The sequence below is a fragment of the Thamnophis sirtalis genome, unplaced genomic scaffold, assembly GCF_051295495.1.
Source record: "Thamnophis sirtalis isolate CommonGarterSnake01/CBP01778 unplaced genomic scaffold, rThaSir2_p1.2 scaffold_8, whole genome shotgun sequence".
NCBI classification, from domain to species: Eukaryota; Metazoa; Chordata; class Lepidosauria; order Squamata; family Natricidae; genus Thamnophis; species Thamnophis sirtalis.
The window spans coordinates 24,908,395-24,931,052 of record NW_028261388.1 but is presented as its reverse complement, the minus strand read 5'-3'; the positions used below and the strand labels follow the sequence as shown (position 1 = coordinate 24,931,052).

The following is a 22,658-nucleotide window of genomic DNA, read 5'->3' as shown; positions in this document are numbered from 1 at the left end:
ATGGCTCCAACAAAGGTTATGGGTGCTTGCAAAGTTAGATATCAGTCTATGAGAAGAAATTAATTTCAGAATTACTTCCGTTTCTTGTCCATCATTTCCTGAAAGTCACTATTATTATACTTAAGAATATTCTTAGTTTTTTTCTAAAAGTAAAATAAGATATAACAGAAAAAATATCGCAATAGTGTTTTCTATAGAAAAAAATACCTTAAGCAATTCAAGACCTGCTCTGATTGCCAGATCAGTAGGGACACCTTCATCTTCATCATCTGCTGTTCCATCTATGGATTTGTTTACTTGTTTAATAAGGGCACTAATAAAGGAAATGATGAAGAATCATGTTGGATATTCCATTTAAATCTGATCATGTGTAAGCAGTATATTTGAGCAATAAACATTTTTCCTTTAATAGAGCAATGGTGCGTTATTTAAGATATACATTTTATTCTCATTAATACTGTTGTAATCATTCAGTTGTGTTAATGCTTAATAAGATGGTGAATGATAGCATCTGTTTTATTTAATTTTCTTGTCTGGTATGAAATAAGGTATCATTACAAGCAAGATAAAAATAGCTCCAAGTTATCATTGTAATTCTTCCGTTGTCAAATCCTAACATCTTTCCATAGAAAATACAGTCTCTAGCAAATGTTTTTCTCTTTCTTGACTAAGCTTTTCCCTTCCCTTCTCACTTTGACAAAAAGTGAAATAAGGTTAGGAAAGGAAGCTAATGAATCATAAATCTTCAATTAATATCAAGAATATGTTCGGGCTCACCCCCAAAATTTTCCAAATTGTTTCCTTCTCTAATTACTTGGATTACTTGTTGCCCCACCCTATAACACACATTACAATATAAGATTCAATAGGGAGAACACTAGAGGATTAGTGATGTGTGGTGAGGGTTACCGTTGGTGAGGCAAGAGCGCAGCAGCAGCGAGAAGCAACGTCCCCGCTGCTGTGTCAAACAGGTGTCTCGCGTTTATGGCGGACATAAACGCGAGACGCCTGTGGGACACAGCGGCGGGGGTGTTGCTTCTTGCCGCTGCCGCACTCTGCTGCCTCGCCCACCCGCCACCTCCATCCCCGCTGACATTCCAAAAGGACATTCCAAAAGTATGCCGCCGGGGAGCAGCAGAGCAGGGATTATTGCCGCTCAGGTGGCCCCCGCCAGCAGCTTGGGTGTCCCGGCTCCGTCCAAGCTGCTTGCCATCGCACTCCACTGCCTTGCCCCCCCCACCTCCTCCGACGAACAATCCTGCTGCCCTGGCCTGCAGCCAGACCAGCACCGAGCAGGGAGGATGAGGACGAGGAGAAGAAGAAGAGTGGCGAGTCCTTGTGCTGGTCGGCCGGCCAGGCGGGCAGCAGGTCGGGAGCAGGTCGGGCAGGGGGTGGGTGGGCTTGCTGGCTGGCTGGAGAGGGGGCCACCTGAGCAGCCATGATCCCCCCTCCCCAGCCAGCCAGCCCACCCCCCGCCCGACCTGCTCCTCGCCTGGCCGGCTGGCCGGCCAGCACAAGGACTCACCGCTGTTCTTCTCCTCCTCCTCCTCCCCGCTCAGTGCTGGGCTGGCTGCAGGCCAGGGCAGCAGGGTTGTTCGTTGGAGGAGGCGGGGTGGGGGGCAAGGCAATGGAGCGTGACGGCAAGCAGCTTGGATGGAGCCAGGACACCCAAGCTGCTGCCGGTGGGGGCCATCTGAGTGGCCATGATCCCCGTCCCCAGCCAGCCAGCCCACCCACACCCACCCCGACCTGCTCCCTGCCTGGCCGGCTGACACAAGGACTCACCCCTCGGTGCTGGGCTGGCTGCAGGCCGGGGCAGCGGGAATGTCGGTGCTTGGTGGCTCCCGCGATGCCCGGCGGGACACTTTGCACTACGGGAGCCGCCAAGACCTGGGTCTGCCCAGTAGAAAATGCCGGGCAGAGAAGAAATTGCTGCTGAAGAACCTCTCCAGAATCACCCTCGATGGAAACTGCTAGATTGCGCAGTCGCTCAAGTGCCCTTGCACAGGCATGATTCGCTGCTCCCAGATCAGGAGGCGGGAGAATCATTGCCTCTTTTGCATACAATTTTTTTTGCTTTTTAACACTTTCTTAACTTTTAAAAGTCAAAAAAATTCCTTATGCAAAGGAGGCCTCAAGTTCTCTGGCCTCCTCCTATAGTTAACACTAAGAGCAGACACCAAGCCACTGTGACTTGAAATCTGATAGCAACTATCCTGGCTTTAATTATTTAAAAAAAATCTTTAAAATTCTTTCCTTTCCCTCAGGAGACTGGTGAGGCCCCGCCTCCCCTGCCTCTAGTGACTGCATGTCCCTGCACAGGATGTTAACTTAAAGCACTTTTATAGAATGTGTTTTTTCGGTTTCATTTCATTTTAATTCCAACATAAGTGAAAATAAATACCTGATGGATTCGGTGTCAATATGCACGGGAGCTATCCTCTCTAAAAGGAACTTTACCATTTCCAGAAAAGGGTTTGTAGGTTGCTTGGGATTGCCTAACTTCTTTGTAATTTCACGCTGCAATAATAATTTGGAGCACATTAGAAGACAGACAATTTAATAACCCCAAATACTTTAAGTTATATTTTAACATTTATTCTTACCACACATCCTTCAGCTTGTTTGCATGAACAAGTTGGGCTAACAAGCATTTCCAATTGATGCTTTATTTTGTCGTCATCTTCCAGAACTTGAGTAAATTTCTTCATGAAATCCTGCGCTTTGCCAGGATCTGGCAAATTTCCTTTATAGAAATAAAACAAAAAGCTAATCATTAAATAAAGCTTTTCTACTATAACTGGCACTCTTTACTGATATAATACAACATAAAATTAAATAAATAGAAGGAACAAGGCACAAATATGTATGTAATGATATCTTAATAAATTTAGCTATTTCATAAAGTGAGGTGTAAACAGGTTCATACAGTGTAAAACAAGAGAAAGGTTCTGGTGCTTTTAAAGCTTTTGCCACATAACAAGCAAAAAAAGTTTCACGCTTTGAGTTGTATGTGACTGAAGCAGCATGAAGAATTAAATAAAAAAAGATATAAGGTAAGAATAGATTATACAAACAGAAAATATATTTTGTTAAGATTATAAATAATCCAAGAGCCCTATGAGCAGGAGGGGCAAGCTATCATAACATTAAAAAGATGCTAAAATATTGTTTCCCAGCAGAATTTAACTAATGTATTGCTATACGGTATTTCTCTGCCATTGTTTAAAAAAATACCTTTAACTTCAGATATTTAATAATAGATCTATAGCCTAAAAATATTATTAGAAATTCTAATCATAATATTCCAACCTGAACACAATGTTGAATATCTTTAATAATTCCATACAAACTATTTAAGGGAAGCAAACTTTCAACTAAATCAATAGAAAAATGAATCTATTTATGTTTTAATGTATTAATTGTATTAGATTGCAAGATAACGTTAGTGTTATTCAACTTGCTTTAATCCATTTCAAAGGTTACTTACTCAAAGTTAGGAAAAAACCAGAATGATTGAAAATATCAATACATAAGTAATATTTTCTCAAATATTAAACTTAAAATATAGAAAAAAACTTACTTGTTATTACCATCACTTTAGAAAATATAGCTTTGCTGCTGGCATCCGACTGGAAATTTAAAAAAGGTCTTCAATGACAGGCTTTATAATACAATTTAATACTTTACACACTTTCAGTAATAGGTAAGATAATTCCTTTACATTAATAAATAAATTATACAGAACTGGAAATGTGTCAATAGATTGTTTTAAATTTAGTTTATTGTATATTTTCAAGTAAACTAGACAATTATGCATTTGTAACAAAATTATCTTTTACTGCAATTTTTGAAAACCAGTTCTTAGACCAAAAAGTAGCAGAAAATATATATTGTATTCATTAATACTTTTTTCATCCTTTCAACAGAAACCAACAGTCCAGTCAACAACTTATTTAAAAACCATAACAAAAGCCAACAATAAAATATGTACTTATTTAAAGCCAGATGCATATATTACATATATAATGCTGAAAAATAAACAAAAAACCCCTCCATCTTGAACTGAAGTTTGACTTTTAATAACTATACCCATGTGGTTTACTTGGCACCATTATGGGACTAGTTTGCCCATTACTTTTTCTGCTAGCCTATAGCCTTGGAGTTCTGAGATGGTTTCCCCATCCAATCCTACTTAGTTTCTGAGATCAGCAAAGGTCAACTAGGTGCTGCCACCTATTGAATCAAAGGCTTTTAAAAATGCTGAAAACCATGGTAAAATTTCATTTTTATTTTACATCATGATGGGAAACATGATGGAGCAGACACGGGAAGAAATATGTAAAAAAAAATACATGGATCAGATGGATTTATCATACAAAGTGAACACAAATAAAATTAGAATAATGACAAAAAGCAAAACCTTACTCCCTAAGCAGCCAAGGTGGCGCAGTGGTTAAAATGCAGCACTGCAGGCTACTGCTAGATCAGCAGGTCAGCGGTTCAAATCTCACCGGCTCAGGGTTGACTCAGCCTTCCATCCTTCCGAGGTGGGTAAAATGAGGACCCAGATTGTTGGGGGCAATATGCTGACTCTCTGTAAACCGCTTAGAGAGGCCTGAAAGGCCTATGAAGCGGTATATAAGTCTACTGCTATTGCTATTACTGCTATTGCTATAAGCAGTGATTCTTGATTTTCCAATTCTGGGAGTTGAAGTCTACATATCTTAAAAGTTGCCAAGGTTGAGAAACACTGTCATAAAGCATGCTGTCCCACTCCAAACCTCTGAAGATCTACAACTAGTTAAAGAATTCTGATTGACAGGATCCAGGAAGAGAGCCTTCACTGCTTTGCCCCACCCTGGGGAATATTCTTCCCCCAGAGGTGAGACTGGCTCCTACTTCCTAGCCTTCTGAACAGGAGTCAAAATATGGCCCTGCTGCCGAGCACGGGGAGCACAGAGAAGCACACAGCCGTGGGACTGTCTAGTGCCTGAGCACCCCCCCCCATTTTAAAATTAATTTTAATAGTATTTAATCATTATCCTTGTCTATGGAGATTCTTAGTCATCCACATCATGGTTGCCCTAAAGATGCTAAAGAAGCTTCTTGATGAGAAGCAAAATGTCTTCAAAGAAAAACAAAGAATGTCCAGTTGCCTCTTGAAAAAGCACCTTTGGGATAGTCATCATCCTCGTCTACTTATATAATTTCAACTTTTATATACTGTTTGTATATATTAATGTTTTATTGTACAGCACCCACAGCCCTTCTCTGAGGGAGATCAGCAGCTCATGAATGTGGAAAATCAATCAATCAATAAAAAACAAATACTGAAAAATATCCAGCATTATTTACAAAAATATTAAAAAAACAAAGTTTGAATTGAAAACCCAGTTTTTCTACTATATTTCTAGAATAAACATAACAATTTATTATTTATTCACATATATTTATTTATCAAATAAATTTATACACTGATCCATCTCACAATCATGACTGTGTGAGGCATATTGTAAAACAATCCATTAAAAGAAATGTAAAACAACACTTAAAAACAATATAAACACATATATAAATAAAACCGTGAGGGAATGGATTAACATCCTACAGTATAATCATCTTACGAGCTCCCTATAATTCTTGAATCTCCAATGTCAATAGGATAACATACTATATATGCTAAAGGCCATGAGGACCACTGTGGCACCCAAGGGAAAAAAGATATGTACATTATCAAACCTGGAAATCAAACTTTGAAACATGCAGCAATAAGAAAATCAATAATATCCTGTTTCCCTAAAAATAAAACCTCTCCAGATAATAGGCCCAATTGGGCTTTTGAGAGCATTCACTTTAAAAAGTCCTCCCCCGAAAATAAGCCCTCCCAGAAAATATTGCAACGCAGCAGCCATGAGGTTACAATGCTCTCCACCTCCTGCACCTCAAAAATAATAAGACAGCCCTGAAAATAAGGCCAAGCACTTATTTCAGGGGGTCAAAGGAAAATAAGACCCTGTCTTATTTTTGGGGAAACACAAAAATACGGAGCAGTAGTTTAACTAAACTTAAGCAAGAATGGCTTCCCCATATATTGCATGGCACATAACAAGGCAAACTTCTTTAAAATATGGTTTTAAGCAGGATATTTTCCATGTAAAAATAATAACTAAAGCGTTGTAATGTTTTAAATAACTTGATGGAATCACCAATCAGAAACAATGGGAGAAGATAGAGGATGTATAGGGTGATGGGTACATCTATGTATAAGTTCTAAGTTATTTAGTTCTAAGTTCTAAGTAACTTAGAACTCTGCATTAAATGCAACATAATTCTAATAATTCATTGATTTCCCCCTCCCCCACTCTTTTTAGCTGTACATTATATTACAAAAAAAAACCTCTAGAAAAATGGTTGGCTATGTAATTTTAGTTGAAATTGACTCCTTGATTAACTGGGGATGCTGGGAACATGCTATTTAGTTAGCATACCGTAGAGCGATCAATGTACATTTTAGCTGATATGATCAGTAGCAAAAAGCTGTTGGGATTTCTTGTTATAATATCTTGCCTAACCAGATTGGTATTAAATTTCTCAAAATGTTAAAGTTAAATATACTGAGTAAGGTACTCAGTATTTCATATTTTTGCCACCAGAGAAAGATGAAAGAGACAATATTTCAAGTTGCAATTTTTAATGTTTTGAGAGCATGAGCTAACCTGCAGAACTGTCTAACAATACAGACCATCGTAAAAAGCCTATAAATCCTGAACTTCAAATAGGAAAGGATATGTCTACAAAGTCTTGCAGGGGATTAAACATAAATGGGGTAGTTTCTTGGAATTAAATTATATTCCTTATCAGACAAGAACAGACAAAATAAAGCATGATTACCTGTCAGAATTCTGCATGATCTGCTTTAAAGACTTTCAGAGATAATTTAGGTAAACTACTTCATGGATTCTGCTGCTTTAACAGGCTGAAGGACATCAAATATTTTTGACATTTCTATAGCCCTTGATAGTTTCAGGAACATGATAAATGTGAAAATATTCCACATATTACTTTTGATCTTTGAATCCATAACAAATCCCCTTAATGTGAGCTAAGCAATGTATTTCAACAGGTCTATGATTCACTGATCAATATGTAAACATACAAATGCATATATGTGCTTTCACATATTAAAAATATCCTACTATGACTTGACATCATCTGACTATAAATATTCTTAATATAGAAATAATACATATCAGATTCAATATGAGGAAATTATATTAATACGGACAGTTTTATATTACTGCTGACATGTAGATGAAATATATTAATATTACACTGAAACTAATCCAATATCTGTTTCAGTCATATTCTCAAAACTTTTTTTATTGAAAATCCTTTTTAATGTGTAGTTCTTCATAGAAATTCTGAAGAGATTATGGTACTGGATTATGTTAAAGTTCTAATATAATCCCAATTATTATTATAGTTATAAACCTGAACCCTAGTAGTTTTCAAGTTACAACAGTAATTTAGACTGGAATTTCTGTTGCTAACAATGCAGTTCAACAGCACAATTTCACATGACTGCATTGCTTAGTTGTGGCAATCCCAGCAGTCCCTATTGCTGTTGTTAACCAAATCCCATTGATTATTAGGTGAGAACCCAACATGATCTAAACCACTACCAGACCTGATTTTCAGTAAGTTAAGGGTCTGCCTCCTCTTCAAGCTCTCCTACCCATCTATATTTTTCATATATTAAAATATCCTCAATACTTCTCAGCAGTGACACTGGGACTGAAATAGAGGCCAGACTGACAGCACAGTCACCACCAACGATTACCACCTCAACTCCCACACCACAGCCAGTCAGCCAAGCACCACAGTGGAAAGTTCTAATTATCATGTGCTCTGCATGTCCTGCCATGCTCAGCTGACTTTCATTGTCATTTTTCTACTGCTGACAAAGAATGCCTGACCTGGACCTATGTGAGGCAGCTGTTGGCCATGCCAAACCTTCTTCTCGAGATAGCTTATGCTTTTCTCCAAATAGTGCAGGCCATTCTTGTAATGCTTTGTTGGGCTTTGGAGGCCTTCCAAAACCTCACAAGAAGACTGCAGCTACCATTCTCCAAATTGCCAATGTTCTTGTGATGCTTCAGAAAGCCTTTGGAAAACTTCTGAGGCCTTCTGAAAAATTAGAAGAATGGCATCCATGATTTGGAGAATGGCAGATGCAGATATTTCTTGAAATTTCAAAAGACCTCGGAATCTTACAAAGCAGACAATTTGCCAAGGGCTGCCATTGTGCAGAGTGACCAAAAGAGGAGAGATGGGGGGAGGGGTGAAGTGAGGGGGTTGAAGTGCCTCTGTGGTTTTAAGTATGGGCAGGCTTTGATTATATAACCACAGGGATGCTGCAACAACTGAAACTTCAGAGACTGGGTATAAGTGCCATTCATGTGGCATCACCCAAACTTCAAATAGTCGTGAATGAAAATTAGAAAAGGCAACACTTCTTCATAGATAGTTTTTTATGGACTTTAAAGGGATATTTTCTAATTTTTAGTGGCAAAATGCTGGAAATCAGATGAAAGTTGTAGTGATAATAGTCCAACTAGACGTGAAAAAAGAACCCCCCCCCCAATTATATATATTTTAGGTCTAATTATCACTGTGATTGAAGCAGAGAGCAAGCTTGAAAACTGGTACTTTTTCTTAAGCTGGCATTATTTCTAGCCATTTACATGAGAGGCAAGCAACTGAAGACTGGAGTGTACAAATACCCATTATTATTGAGAATTTGAACCTCTTCTTGGTCCTACATTAAAGGTTTTTTTAAATATAGGTTTGCTGTTTGAAAATAATTCCTAAGACAGAGTCTTTCAAAGAAGATCAGGCCACACCAAGCAGAAGAAAAATGGAACACTCCAATATTCATTGAAACATAATATATTGGGGAAAAGTTTGTTAGAAGCCTTATTTATTAAAAAAAAATAGCTTCCATGGAGAGAATATCCTTTATCAGAAAGTAAATCATTCCCTAGGGTGCTCTTGCTACTGCAATGGATCTTATATTGGGATGAAACTCATTGGTGAAAGTAGATATAATATTGGAAGTAGATGTGTTGCTTTATATCTTTCTATATAATTTAAAGGGCAAGGACATCAAAGAGACTTGTTAGTTTCAAGTTGCTGCCTGGATTTTTACCTGTTTATTTATTCATCTGTAAACTGCTTTAAGGATGAATAATCATGATATTACACTAAGTCAATAAAATAAATGGCTTAAGACAGTTTCTCACAAAATTAAGCACACTAAAATTATTTCAAGAATTTGGGATAGAAAACATTGGCATATAGCAAAGTTTTACTGTCATATTATCATTTTAAAAATAAATCCAAAAAGTATTCTTTCTGACAGTGAAATAAAATTCAAGCGGAAGTCTTGAAAATATTAGATACATATAAAAAATTCAGAAGAAAATGAACCTACCTTTGTCTGTTTGATTAAATCAACCAAATCTTTTACTTGATGCCTCAGCAAGTTTTGACATTTCCACATTTCATTCAATGCCCTAATCATAAAAATAACAAAGTATAAAAAATAAGTGATATAACAATCTTTTTTGAAACTGACTAGACCTTATAAATTTTATAAGAAACTCCTCCTGTTGTTGCTAAGCAATGTGATCCCATGACAGCATGCTTTTCAACTGGATTGCATAGTGATGGAAATTCCACTCCAAGTTCTTAGTGTAACTTGAGGATTACATGTACTACAGATATTAGATAAAAACACACTTGTCTCTAATTTCATTCACTACCAAACTTTTTTTTAAAAAGTTGTCTGGTAGGTTCAACATATGTTGAATTGCTGCTCCCATAATAGTGATATAAACCATGTACAAGAAGTATTATTGGGTTAGAGGATTCTCCTTTCAAATAATAGATACCACCCTCTTTTTGGGCTTATAAATTTAATTAGACAAGAAAAATAATTCATAGCTTTAGATACCTAGAATCAATGTGATCCTTAAGTGAGGACTACCTATAAGGCACTTATGTGGAGATATCTCCATCTTTAGAATTATAATCCATTAAAGAAAGCATACAAAAGATTCAAGTTATCAATTAAAGAATAATGAATGGTTCCTATTTTAATGACATAAGAGAATACAACTGAAAAGAAGATGTAGGCTATATGCAAGTGTTGCAACATACTCCACTGGCAAAAACAAAATTTCCATCTACCACCATTCTCTACCACCCGCCTCCTTCAAATCTATACATAATGAGTAAGGTTGAATAGAAAATTAAAGAAATGGAAAGATTTTTTTTAAGGGTGGAAAGATATGTGTATAATGAGGACATATCACACTTTTATTGAGGCATTTTATTTAATAATAAGAACTAAAAATTTAGTTCCAAATATAAAATATTTGTTTGATAATAAACTATTGAAAAACAAGATAAAGGCCTTTGTAAAATTAATTGGCTTTAATCTATATTTCTCTCAATCAAAACTATCAATTACATTTGCAATCAAAATATTTCATAGCTACATATCTGTAATTGAATACATACTTAACAGCATTAGAATCAAGTGTTGCATAAAGATAGTATAAGCATTTCATCCTTTCATTTGTTTCCAAATTGTGTGGAACCATATACTGAGCAAAGATTCGTTCTACCAGCAATCTAAAAGAAAATTACCAATAACAAGTTTCAGAAAAATATCAAAATTAATATTGAAGTCAAAACTTAGGCCATGATCACCTACAGTGGGAGAGCACTGCAATGGAAGTCATTGATAGAACAATAACAATAGCTTGTACAGCAATTATCAAGTTGAATAGCATGAAAAAGGGATTGGATAAAAGTAAAGGATATCAGTCATCAATAGTTATTATTCAAATAATGTTCTCCTAATCCTAATGTTTCATGTGCCATCATTTTTCCTGTTTTCACTCAACTAAATTTCTTTTTCTAAATTATCCACATTTCTCAAAGATTTTAAGAGTTAATAAATTGGAGTTTTTTAAAGCTATTTTAAAAAAGAATAAGTCATTGTCAAATAATGATTTTACTGAATTTCAAATTCTGACTTATTTAAAAATCATTTCAACAACAGAATAAAAATGCATTATAGAATTGCTTCAAACATAAGTGGAAAAATAATTAATATGTTATATTGATATTACAGCACACAAACTCAAGAGTTTGGACAACCTAGTTAATACAATTGGAAACCTTAAGAATTCTATGGTACAGTTCAGGTGTATTGACTTATTGATTTAAAAAAAAAGATTGTACATAGATTTAGAACAGCATTATACTATCTAATAACATGCCATGAGTCCAAAGATTTCCTTTAATAATGTCTAGTTTCTAGAGTTCTAAAATAGGTGATCATGCAATGTTCAGAATGTTGTTAAAAAATAAATGAAATCCGTATGAATTAAAATGATCTCCTAGTATATTTCTTCCTGCATTATGTCTCATTTTTTCCTTTTTTGTCATTATTTTCCAAACTTTGGGACAGAAGTGTCTTTTTTATTTAAAAAAACTGAAGATAACTTACCGATCATCAATACTGTTTTGGTAATATATATGTAATAATTTGTCCTTAATCCAAGCAATTTGTTTAGCAGCTTCTTTTCCAGCTTCTGACTGTAAAGAATATTTCTTGTATATCTGTGCAAGTCCCATCATAGCTTCTTTTCTCACCCTCCACTAAAATAATAATACATAATGAGAGCCCCCCCAACGTTTATTAAAAAGGCTACTATAAACATTGAACATATACAGCAATATTCTTACTATATGCATAAAAAGAACCATTCAAAACGGCCAGTTCATTCACTCGGAATTGTTCATTTCAGGGTCAGAGCATCTGTTTTGACCATTAATTTTTTTGCACACCTCTGATAAACAGTTTCAAATTTATCATGGCAGGATTTCAGAAAAATTCTTTAGTACATGGAATGCAACAGCATGCTAAGAGTAAAAAAAAAATCTTTTACTATTGATGTTCTAAGTCTAAGAGAAGTACAAATTGCAACATAAAATGTGGAACATAGTTCATACAACATAGCCAATGTCAATTAAAATAAGATTTATGCACATGAAATAATATCTCACTGCTTGAGATATAACAGAATGCCCTTTCGAACGGCAAAATATTCTTGTAGGGGTCAAAAGTCTGCAACTCTAAGAAACAGTTTACTGGGGTAACTTAACGTGTAAGCAAGTTTTGTATAGGAAGTTCTCAATTTAAAATCATTGATTTAATGACTATTCGAAGCTACAATGGCACTGAACATTTTTCACACTTATGCCTGTTGCAACATCTCTGTGATCATGTGATCAAGATTTGGATGTTTTGGCAACTGGCAGGTATTTAACATGGTTCAGTGTCCCAGGGTCATGTGATTGCCTTTTGTGTCCTTCTGACAAACAAAGTCAATGGGGAACCAGATTCACTTAACAACCGGGTTATTAATTCAGCAACTGCAGTGATTCACTTTCTGTGGCAAGAAAGGTTGTAAAATGGGGCAAAACTCACAACTGTCTTGCCTAGCAACAAAAATTTGGGGTTCATATGTCTAGGACTGACTGTACAAAAAGTATCCATGCAGAGTAGAAAATCAAAGTATATGAACATGCTATTGGAGGCATTAACAATAAAGGATTTTTAAAAAACAAATTTAACAAACTGATTAGCCATTAACAGTCTGTAATTAACCAACAAACTTACCCGTTTGTCAAGTGTCCGTTCTCTCACAAAATTAAGTAGATGATCATTCACAAGTAGAAGATCTTTCTTAGCAGCAGTAACTATTGATACAATAACATCATGCCTAATAGCTTCTTCAGGGTCATGAGATCTCACTTTAAGATATTCTGTACATAATACATAAAATATGTATTGTATATAAAACATGTATTAAATGAAATGTTATATCATTAAGTTGAATACTTGCAATATACACTTATGAAGATAATTCCTCTAAAAATAGAGTCATATATTATAAAATAACCATTTCCTTTTTTCTCTAAATAAAATCAAACTTAGTTGTTGAATTATTATGAACAACAATGTCACTAATGGGAAAAATAAATTAAGTCACTTGGAAGGAATTTTCATTCTCTCCCTAACAATTATAACAAGAACCTATTAAAGGATTGGTGTTGCATCGTAATTTCCATCACAAAGAAAAGTAATAAAGCAAAGCACCATATTAAATCATTCTTTCCCCTCTCTCTGATAAATGTTTAAATTTATAGCTCCACAATTTATAGCTTAAGACATGTGGCACTTGTTCTTTCATAGGATTGAAAGAAATGTATCATGGTGATATTATGATCTCTGTGTTTAATACAAAGACCACACACATATACACACGTGTGCACAAAGACTCCTGTCCTATTACATTTTTCAAACAGGGAAAACTCTGCTTGCTTATTACTGATTAAGATTTGTTTAATTCTCCCAGACCAGCAATTTGAAACATCTGGATTTGTTTTTGCAAAACCTAAGATGTCAAAGTACAGGAGGGTATTCATGCTTATGTCTCAATGTAATATCAACAGCTTATTTAGATATGACACTGATAAAGGCAGTTTATGCTAACAGATTATGTTTAATCTGTTTAATTTAATTTAATTTAATAAGAATATAATAATCCACATGTTTCTCTGTTAAACATTGTTAGGCTGAAACAATCTATTTCTGCTCTAAAATATAATTTGAATATTACATTATTTTTCTTTCTTGCACAAAATAGTTTGTCACGGCATTGATGGCAGTGTTTATTTTGTCAAAATAATGCTTTTGAAGAGAATCAAAATATGAACTAAAACTGCATCCAATTAAACATCATAAAATGTATTTAAATTTAGTTCTGCATTTTGATTATTTTACAGGCAATCCTTGGTTAATGATCACTCATTCAGCAACTGTTTGAAGTTATGACTGCTCTGGACAGTCGGCCTATGGCTGGCCTTCCAAGGTGCAATTGCTGCAGCATCCCCATAATTATACGGTCATGATTTGGGCCCTTGACAACAACTTGCAATTACAACTGTTGCAATATTCTTCAATCATATGATCACCATTTGTGACCTTCTGTCAGCTTCTGACAAGCAAAGTCAGAGGGGAAGCTGGCAGGAAATGGTGAACACATAACATTGGGTTTAACATCCACCCAGGACTCATATAGTGATTGCAACTGGATATGCCATCATAAGTCAGCATGGCCACATCTTTATGACCATGTCACTTAATGACAGCGCTGCCAGTCCCAATTACCATTGTCAACCAAGATACAGTGTATATGTATACACTTTCACTGCAATTTACTGGATAAAATAACTGAACTGAAGACAGAAATTATCTGGTTTATTTTTTAAAGAAGAAATTTATGACAGATTTTTATTGGTTGCAAAATGCAAGTATATGTATCAAGTAATAATATCACGTTCCCTAATACATATCAGTTGGATTATTAGAAACGCAGAAAACTGACAGCAGAAAAAGACCTAGCGATCCATAAAGTCTGCCTTTTTAATTTATTTCCTTTTGGTTTTATTTTTAATAAATTTATTTTGTTAATTATTTTTATTTTATTTATTAAGGTTTTTACTTAAAGGGCTAAAGTGTATTATGTCGTAAATTGGCATGTTTTAGTTTCAAAAAATAACAAATAATACTTGAAGAACAAGTCTGGGTAATATCTATGTAAGAAAATTGTAGATCTATAGGATGGATGGATAGCAACAGACAGAGATAGAGAAATAATGTATTTACATGGTCATATTAAAACTGTCAAACTTGAACATCTGATGGTTCTAGGGATAGAGACTCATAGGGCGAGTCATAAAACTTGCAGAGGACACTAAAGAGAATGACTCTTTATAAAGTTACCATCGTATTTAAGTATTTTATATTTTAAAAGTATAGTTTTTTTCACCATATAACTAAAAATAGAAGAGAATTTCTTTTACTCTGATATTAATTGATACCTGTTAGATCTTTTGCTAGATCTGGATGGTTCATAAGGCAGTGACTGGCAAATTTCACACATTCAAGACGGATGGGTACATGTATATCATTAAATCTGTTTTTAAAAAAAATTAAAAATTTTAATAACCATGTTGTCTCTTATTTCAATTTTCACCAAACTATTGTGTACAAAGCTCGACCAAAAGTTGCATATAGAGAAACTTTGAACATTAGATAGAACTTTGCAAAAAACGATCCAGAGAAAACTTATCTCTTCAGTTCTGTGCAAAAGAATACAAAATACACAACAATACTACTTTTGCTTAATTGAATTTTAGTTTTTTCTCATCCAAGGAATGGATAAAATACCAGCGAAAAGGGCCTGATTCTTCATCCAGGCCTTCAGCTACAGTAGTTGAGGCCCACTCAGGTTAATATGGGTATGTTTTCTGTTATTGTGCAGTTTTTGCTATTATGGGATCCTTAGTGCTCACTGAACTTGGTTGTTTTCTTGCAGGTGTTTCATTACCAAACCAGGTAACATCATAGGTGCTAGAAGGGAGTATATTTTTCTTACTAGCCGCTTGCCCTGGATCAGTGTTGATGGGAGTGATCTTGGTGGTTCCTTGTTTAGGTTTTTGTTTACTATTAGCTTGTTTCTCTGCACTGGTAGTTTCTTCATTGGGATATTGTTTACTTACTGATTGTTCATCTAGTAAACTCTTGATGTTAAGCTCTGCTCAACTGTGATATTATTGTTTTTCTGTGCTTTTAATTTGTGAAATACTCAAAATTGCTGCACAGTATAAAAATAATAAACAATAAAGCAATAAAATAAAATAAAATCTGTGGTTTTTTAGCCAAAAATTGTGAACTATGAATCTAATTGTCATTTTAACCAAAAAAAACCATAACAGAAAAGACATATCTATGTGTAGTTCTTTACAATTTTTTAAATTGTGAAATGTATTTGTAACCTATTTGCAATTCTACTAGTTAGTTTCTAAGGTTATTTTTGAAAAGGATATTAATATTAATGAAATGCAATATATCAACTAAATTATACAATGTTTTGATATTTAGTTCTGTCAATAAAGATCTACCCTATTCCATATAAAACAATAAATTGAAAGACACTGCTATATTTATATACTTTGCTCAGCTTCACCTTTGTACCAAAGATAGATATCAAAACAGGCAATAAAAATACAGTCAGTAAATGAACTAAATAATTGTTGGTTTTCTCCATTTCTTGCTTTCTTTTCCTTTTTCTGGCATTGTGGCAGAAAGGAATGCTAAGTACCTCAAAGCATTAAAAAATCAGGAAACCACATAGCCCACTATGTTACAAACGCAAAAAGAAAACAAATGATTTATGCTAAAATAAACCACGATTTCTTAACTGACTTCATTAATTATTATATTAATCAAAACCAAGCAAACCACATGATATTTAGTAAAATGTAGAAGCTCAAAGTTTACAGTCTAAAAACTAGTATAAATAAGCTGCATCATAATCGTCTGTGGAAGTACAAATGCAACTTAACCCTTTCCTAGGATATTTAAGAGTAAACAGGATAATAGTTACTACTCAAATTTATGGCTAATATTAATATTTCAAAATATATTAAATGTTGAACAGTTACAATACATTAAGGCTAAATTACAATTTAGTGAGAAACAAAATAAAACAAAACATACCTTCCCAAGTAGCATTGCCAAAGGGGTTTGTTCTGAGCTGCCAGCTCTGAATCTTTTGCTCCAAACATTTTTGCAAGAAGTTTTACAACCTGGAGTCGTTCCTCATTGTCATTGCTCTAGAAAATAGTATTTTTTTAAAAAAAAAGTATATAAATCTACACAAATAAGCTTTGGGAAACTATTTCTTCAGACATTAAAAGAAATAAAATAACAAACAATTCAACTAAAATCAAGGGTGTGTGTGTCTGTGTCTTTCTTTGTGTGTTTCTCTGTGTGTACACAAACATACAAAAACACACACAGTAGAACAGAAATTGTCCTGTAAAAAATAACCCTTTGTCAGATGTACCTTTGGGTAAACAGAATAATTTACTCCAAGTGCAAATCACATGGGATCAACTTATAAACAAATACAAATTTACAACAGTAAATCCTGTACTATTTTATCCTTCTACTCTAAGCAACTTTGTGATGGAAATGCACCATTTTGTTGATTTAAGTTAAGGCTATCAGATCGGGATTGTAAATAAATTAGTTTTGTTTTGTTTTTGTATTTTTTTTGCTGATAGTTACAAGGAAGTGCAGAGAATTAAAAGTGTATATTTTTGTTATTCAGTGATAGTTGAAAAGAGAAAAGCATTAGCATATAAGAAGATATTAAAACATGTCTGAAATGTATAGTGAGGGATGTTCATCAGAAAAAGGACTTTGAAAGAGTGGCATTCCCTATAGAATTAAAATTCTTATTGAAAAATGGTGCATGATCCATGCCCATTACACAGATTTAAATCTTCAATTAATAGCAACTTACCTTAAGTTTAAACTCAAGCTGTGGCAAAACTGAGAGTAAAAGATGGCTGTCAATATTATATAGCTCCAAAATTAAATCAAAAACATGCTCTGAGAGATCACTGATGGATGTTTTTCCTAGCATAAGTACTTGATTAAAGAACTGTGAAAAAAAATCAAAATATGAACAGGATAAAAATCATAGTTCTTTTAATTTATTTCAGAACAATTCTAATTTTCTAACAAAACCAAGATTCCCTATTAAAAATTGTTATTTTCACAATCACATTTAATTCCATAACACTTGATTCATTAAATTGGAAACTAACTTTTCATCTACTTTGGCTGTGCAATTAAATTAATTACATGAAAATTAAAATATTAATGGTAATAGATATACATACTTAAAAAGCTAGCGTCAAGTGGATTCTGTATGTACATAAATTCACAATTTACATCAAACAATCTGACATTTAAATGTCTAGAAATAACTGTATAAATGTGTAAAGATTACTAATGCGAGCTGTTAATGAATAATCAAAATTAAGATACAATTTGAAATAAAATGTAATACATTTCTGTATTGCTAATGGATCAACAATATAAATGTCAGTTATTCATGTTGTAAGCTTATATACACATTACATTTTGAAAAATCAATGCTTTAAAAAATGACTGATGTTATTAAAATAAATACTTCCTTAGTTCAGAAGACATGCAAGCCTTTATATACTGTAATGTCTCTTAAGGTGAAAACTATGTACTATATAGTACTCCACTTAGCATAACAAAGATCTATTCTATGAATTTTTCTGAAATACTTTAGTTTTCCTAGACCAATTCCAAATCAAACTGCACGAAGGAAGAGTACGAGATCTCCAAAAAAATTGTTGTATTTAAGTACAATGACAATAAAGATTATACTTATACTTTCAAAAGATCATCTCCATATATACATTTCACATGGATTAGAATAAAATATGAAAACCAATTGGCATTTTTTGTGACAACTACTTGGAAAAGTTCAGCTGCAACTATAGAGATGACTGCTAGCTACATCTTTAATCATCCATAAGGTCACATCTTTTAGCAGATGCTGAAAGTAAGTGCTTTTGTGGGGAAATTTTAAAACAAAATTGTGAAAAAAAATATACTGGATGAATACTTCTTATATATAATTGAAAATGTTCCTTTAGTTCAGTGGAGTTTATTCTCAAATAATCATATACAGTACTATAACTGTATGCGCAGGTTGAAGATTCAAACACATGACAATGAACTCAGTGGAATGCTGCTATTTTAACTTCTTAATTATTGCTATTATTTTACATTTTATTGTGTGTCTTGTCTGTATGTCTATCATTGGGCTGAGAGAACATGACTGGCTCAAAGTCACCCAGCTGGCTTTCACTCCAATGGGTGGCTAGAACTCAGTCTCCTGGTTTCCAGGCTAGCACCTTAACCACTATAGCAAACTGGCTCTCAATACTAATTGGATATCGACTATCAATAAATGAACATCTAGTTTCATGCTTCAAAACTATGTTATAGAAGGACAGTCAACAGAAACAAGATACTAAATGCATCTGACAACTGATGTAATTAGCTACTATTAACTTTGATTTATGAATTATGCAAGTTCTAAATAAGAATACAGTCAGCTATGATTTGATTGTAGGAAAGTCCTAAACTATTCAATGTGCAATATAAAGATATATTAACACTAATGATATATTATTCAGTTTTTTTCTACATGGTCATTTTAAATTATCACTTACATTAGTAATGTATGGTTCAATAGCCTGGGCTGTTCTCTTCAGTAAAGCTTTTGCCAAGTCATATGCTTGTTTGTTTAAATTCTGAAAAGTATATTGTACACAAAAGTATATGTTTATTCTAAAAAATTTATACTCAATACAAGTAAGTAAATCAACATAACTGGCTTTTTTCAAAAGTTTAAAGAACAGGATGAGTAACACTGGTTAAATATATTACAACTACAAGCATTCCCACCACTATAGATTGAGTACATAAAATACAAATGTACATTACAGTTCATGTTGTGTACAACTTTTAAAGACAGAAGCATTCAGGCTTCATATCTCACATGTCATCTATTCCTTCAGGAGACCCCAGAAGACAGCTAGAGGTACATCTGATTAAGGTGTACAAGATTCCACTGTCAATCATGCAGTTTGATTTTTATCCTTCCTCCTCCTCCTCTGTTATAGCCCTAGAGCCAAATTTTTATTACCTTCCATCTCACAATCTGATCATTTGAATTCATTCATGTTAAACTTCATGTATCTAATGATAATGACAATATTCTACAATTTTATTTTTATACACAAATACATATGGTATATTCACAATTCAGACTATCATTTTTCTCATTTTAATTATAGTAAGCATCTCTAGATTAACTTGGCTTAAAATAAAACCTATAATGTAAATTAATTAAAATGTGTCCAGATTCACTGTTGTCAGATCTTCTCACTTCTCTCCTACTCACTGCTATGGCAATTACAATATATTTTAGATTTTAGTAAGGCAAAATTTAATAGTAATAAAAATAATTATTATTTGATAGCAAGAGAGAAAGAATGCAAGTATGAATATAATTTATCTAAGGATCCTCCTCATTAAACTTAGACCAATATAACATTTTTTATTTCATGCTTTAGAGACTCTCTAAGAAATAGGATAAATATAGGCTAATTTTACTCTTTCAAATAATCTATCTACTCTTTATGTTATAAATTCATGAAAAAGGTAGCTGCAATATATTTTGCCAAGCATACTATGTATCAATGTACAATATTTTTATATTAAAATATTAATTCTTACCTTATGTGCAGGGACTAGATTAACTAAAACTGTATCCAAAAGCTCTTGCGATACTGTATCACCTTCACAAATGATAGAACTCATCAAATCTACCATATGCATATGAACCTTCTGGTTATGGCCATTGCTAAAATGAGAACAGTGTCAGCTCAGCAGCATAGTGTAAGTTATTATGGCCTATCTTAAATTAGAATTTGGATAAAGAACCATTTCTTTGAGACTGCAAAACCACAATTCTTATCTGGCCCTCAAGAGGTTTCCTACTTGTCATTCTCCTCTTTTCATTGATGTCCCCCCCCCCCCCCCGGCAAAAAGGGCACAGGTGCCATCTTTTCCATTCTGACCAAACCCCTAAATAGTCTACCCCAAACACAATGAACATCAAGCTCACTGAGAACACAACATAAAAAAATCTCATGCAAGTCCACCAGTAATCCTAACAACATTATTTCTACCTTGCTGCTAGTAACAGTCATTTTAGTTGTATTTAAATTACTGGCCAGAAGAGGTCTTAACTTGTACCCTAGAAAATCCCACTTAGTCAAGATTGCAAGGAAAATATTTAGTGGGATTGAAAATGTTACTCATCCATGCAACTTTTTTCACCTCCGTGCTTACACATTTTAAGCCTACTCCTAACAATCAAAACAATTTTTCATTCCCACCATGTATCAAAATTGCCATTGAAGATGTACTCACTTGATCACAGAAAACAACGTTCTGTACAGTTGCGTAAAAATTTCATTGCTATCTTCTAGTTCAAAGCATATGTTGTAAGATTTAACCCATGCAATATTCTATTTAGGAGAGAAAGATGCAGTAACTATAATTTGACAAATAATTGGTAAAGTCAGTACTGAATAACTTTGCATCATAAGTTTGTTGTTCTGTTTCAAATATACATAAAACGCTATTGTATTTTATACAGAATAGATATTTGACTGACTAAAACTTTGATCAAACTAAGATGAATATGAATGACAATTTACCTCTAATAAATAAAAATATCTGTTGAATTGTGGGCTTTTTGTATCTTCTAATCCTTTCAGTTGTCTTGTGATGAACATAAATATATCCTGGGGGGAAAAATATAGTATATGTTTGTCACCTAAAGTAAATACTTCCTGCATAATCATTCAGTTCAACTGAAAAAAAATATAACTACACTAGTGAGCATTTAAAATATTTTAACTAATCTTTTCTTTTTATAATCCAATCCAGTAGGAACATCATTCAGGATATTGCAGCACCAATTTCCACTCTCATTTGTTGATTTTATTTTAGAAGAATATTGTCTTTTGAGTTTCCCAAGTCTGTTACAGAGGATATTGATAAAAGTAGCTCCCTACCATTCCCCCTCCCAATTAACATATTCCAAATAATAACTATATAAACATTTAATATTATCTTATGTTGGATATATTAATAATATAACATTGTTCATGGACTTTGTAAACAACCAAGGTGGACATATAAGCACTGTTTGCAATATGTTCCAATATCAAAAGGCACTGGTTGAGAGAGTAGAAACTGAAACTCAACCAAAAAACTAGCTTGGAAAATGATTTGATGGTTACATTGGAAAGATTTGCTGAAATCTTTAAGGGAGACTTTGGGAGCAATTCCCAAACTTTCATTTCTTGCCTCCCTCAACTATAGGGGGGGAGAGGGAATATACGATTAAAACCATATGAATCAATCTCAGGTCATTTAAATTAGTTCATGTTTAAAGTATCTGGAATTCTTCAAATAATCCCCAAAAATAGTCCAAACAAAAATTACATTCAATGTAAATACATTTGTATTTTTTTCAACATATCTTGAGCTGATAAAGTCATCAGTAACCAAGAAAATTCATAGCCAACTATCTTTGCTACATTTGGTTTAATTTTGAAAAATGCAATTAATTTGTTACCAACAGCTATATTCAGCTTTGTTTATCTATATTATATTCTCAATAAATATTTGAATACACATCAGTTAATTTACAAATACATAACCTTTGTTACATTTCTTTTTATCCATATTTTAATTTTATTATATTTGTCAGAAAATCAACAGCTATTATTATTGCTACTAAAGTACTAAAGTATTACTACAGTATACTGGTTACCATCTAACCAGTTCTCTGGCATATACTCATTCATCCCTTTTACAATATACAGGTGGATGACTTCTACACTATACCCATTTAAATATAAACCATCTGCATCAAATATTTTATATAGTTTAAATAATAATGTGTAATAATTCATAATATAATAAAAGCATACAAATGAGAAAGCATAGGTAGACATATGATAATGTACCTGTA

At 33.7% G+C, this 22,658-nt stretch overlaps 1 protein-coding gene across 2 annotated transcripts in view; it reads right to left on the bottom strand.

Moving 5' to 3' along the window:
• The window catches only part of PDS5B (PDS5 cohesin associated factor B), a 70,694-nt gene that overhangs the window by 21,027 nt on the left and 27,009 nt on the right, over positions 1-22,658 (bottom strand). For both annotated transcript variants that reach the window (XR_015697467.1, XM_014068125.2), the window contains exons 4-18: positions 21,334-21,420; positions 21,044-21,141; positions 20,345-20,471; positions 19,276-19,356; positions 17,520-17,660; positions 16,709-16,824; positions 15,028-15,122; positions 12,761-12,906; positions 11,585-11,736; positions 10,588-10,701; positions 9,497-9,578; positions 3,584-3,632; positions 2,607-2,746; positions 2,405-2,520; positions 208-313 (exon numbers count right to left, since the gene is read on the bottom strand). Coding sequence is in view for 1 of the 2 variants with exons in the window: in XM_014068125.2 (XP_013923600.1) it covers positions 208-313; positions 2,405-2,520; positions 2,607-2,746; positions 3,584-3,632; positions 9,497-9,578; positions 10,588-10,701; positions 11,585-11,736; positions 12,761-12,906; positions 15,028-15,122; positions 16,709-16,824; positions 17,520-17,660; positions 19,276-19,356; positions 20,345-20,471; positions 21,044-21,141; positions 21,334-21,420 (1,650 nt within the window). In the remaining variant the exon portion in view is untranslated. The remainder of the gene's footprint in view (positions 1-207; positions 314-2,404; positions 2,521-2,606; positions 2,747-3,583; positions 3,633-9,496; positions 9,579-10,587; positions 10,702-11,584; positions 11,737-12,760; positions 12,907-15,027; positions 15,123-16,708; positions 16,825-17,519; positions 17,661-19,275; positions 19,357-20,344; positions 20,472-21,043; positions 21,142-21,333; positions 21,421-22,658) is intronic.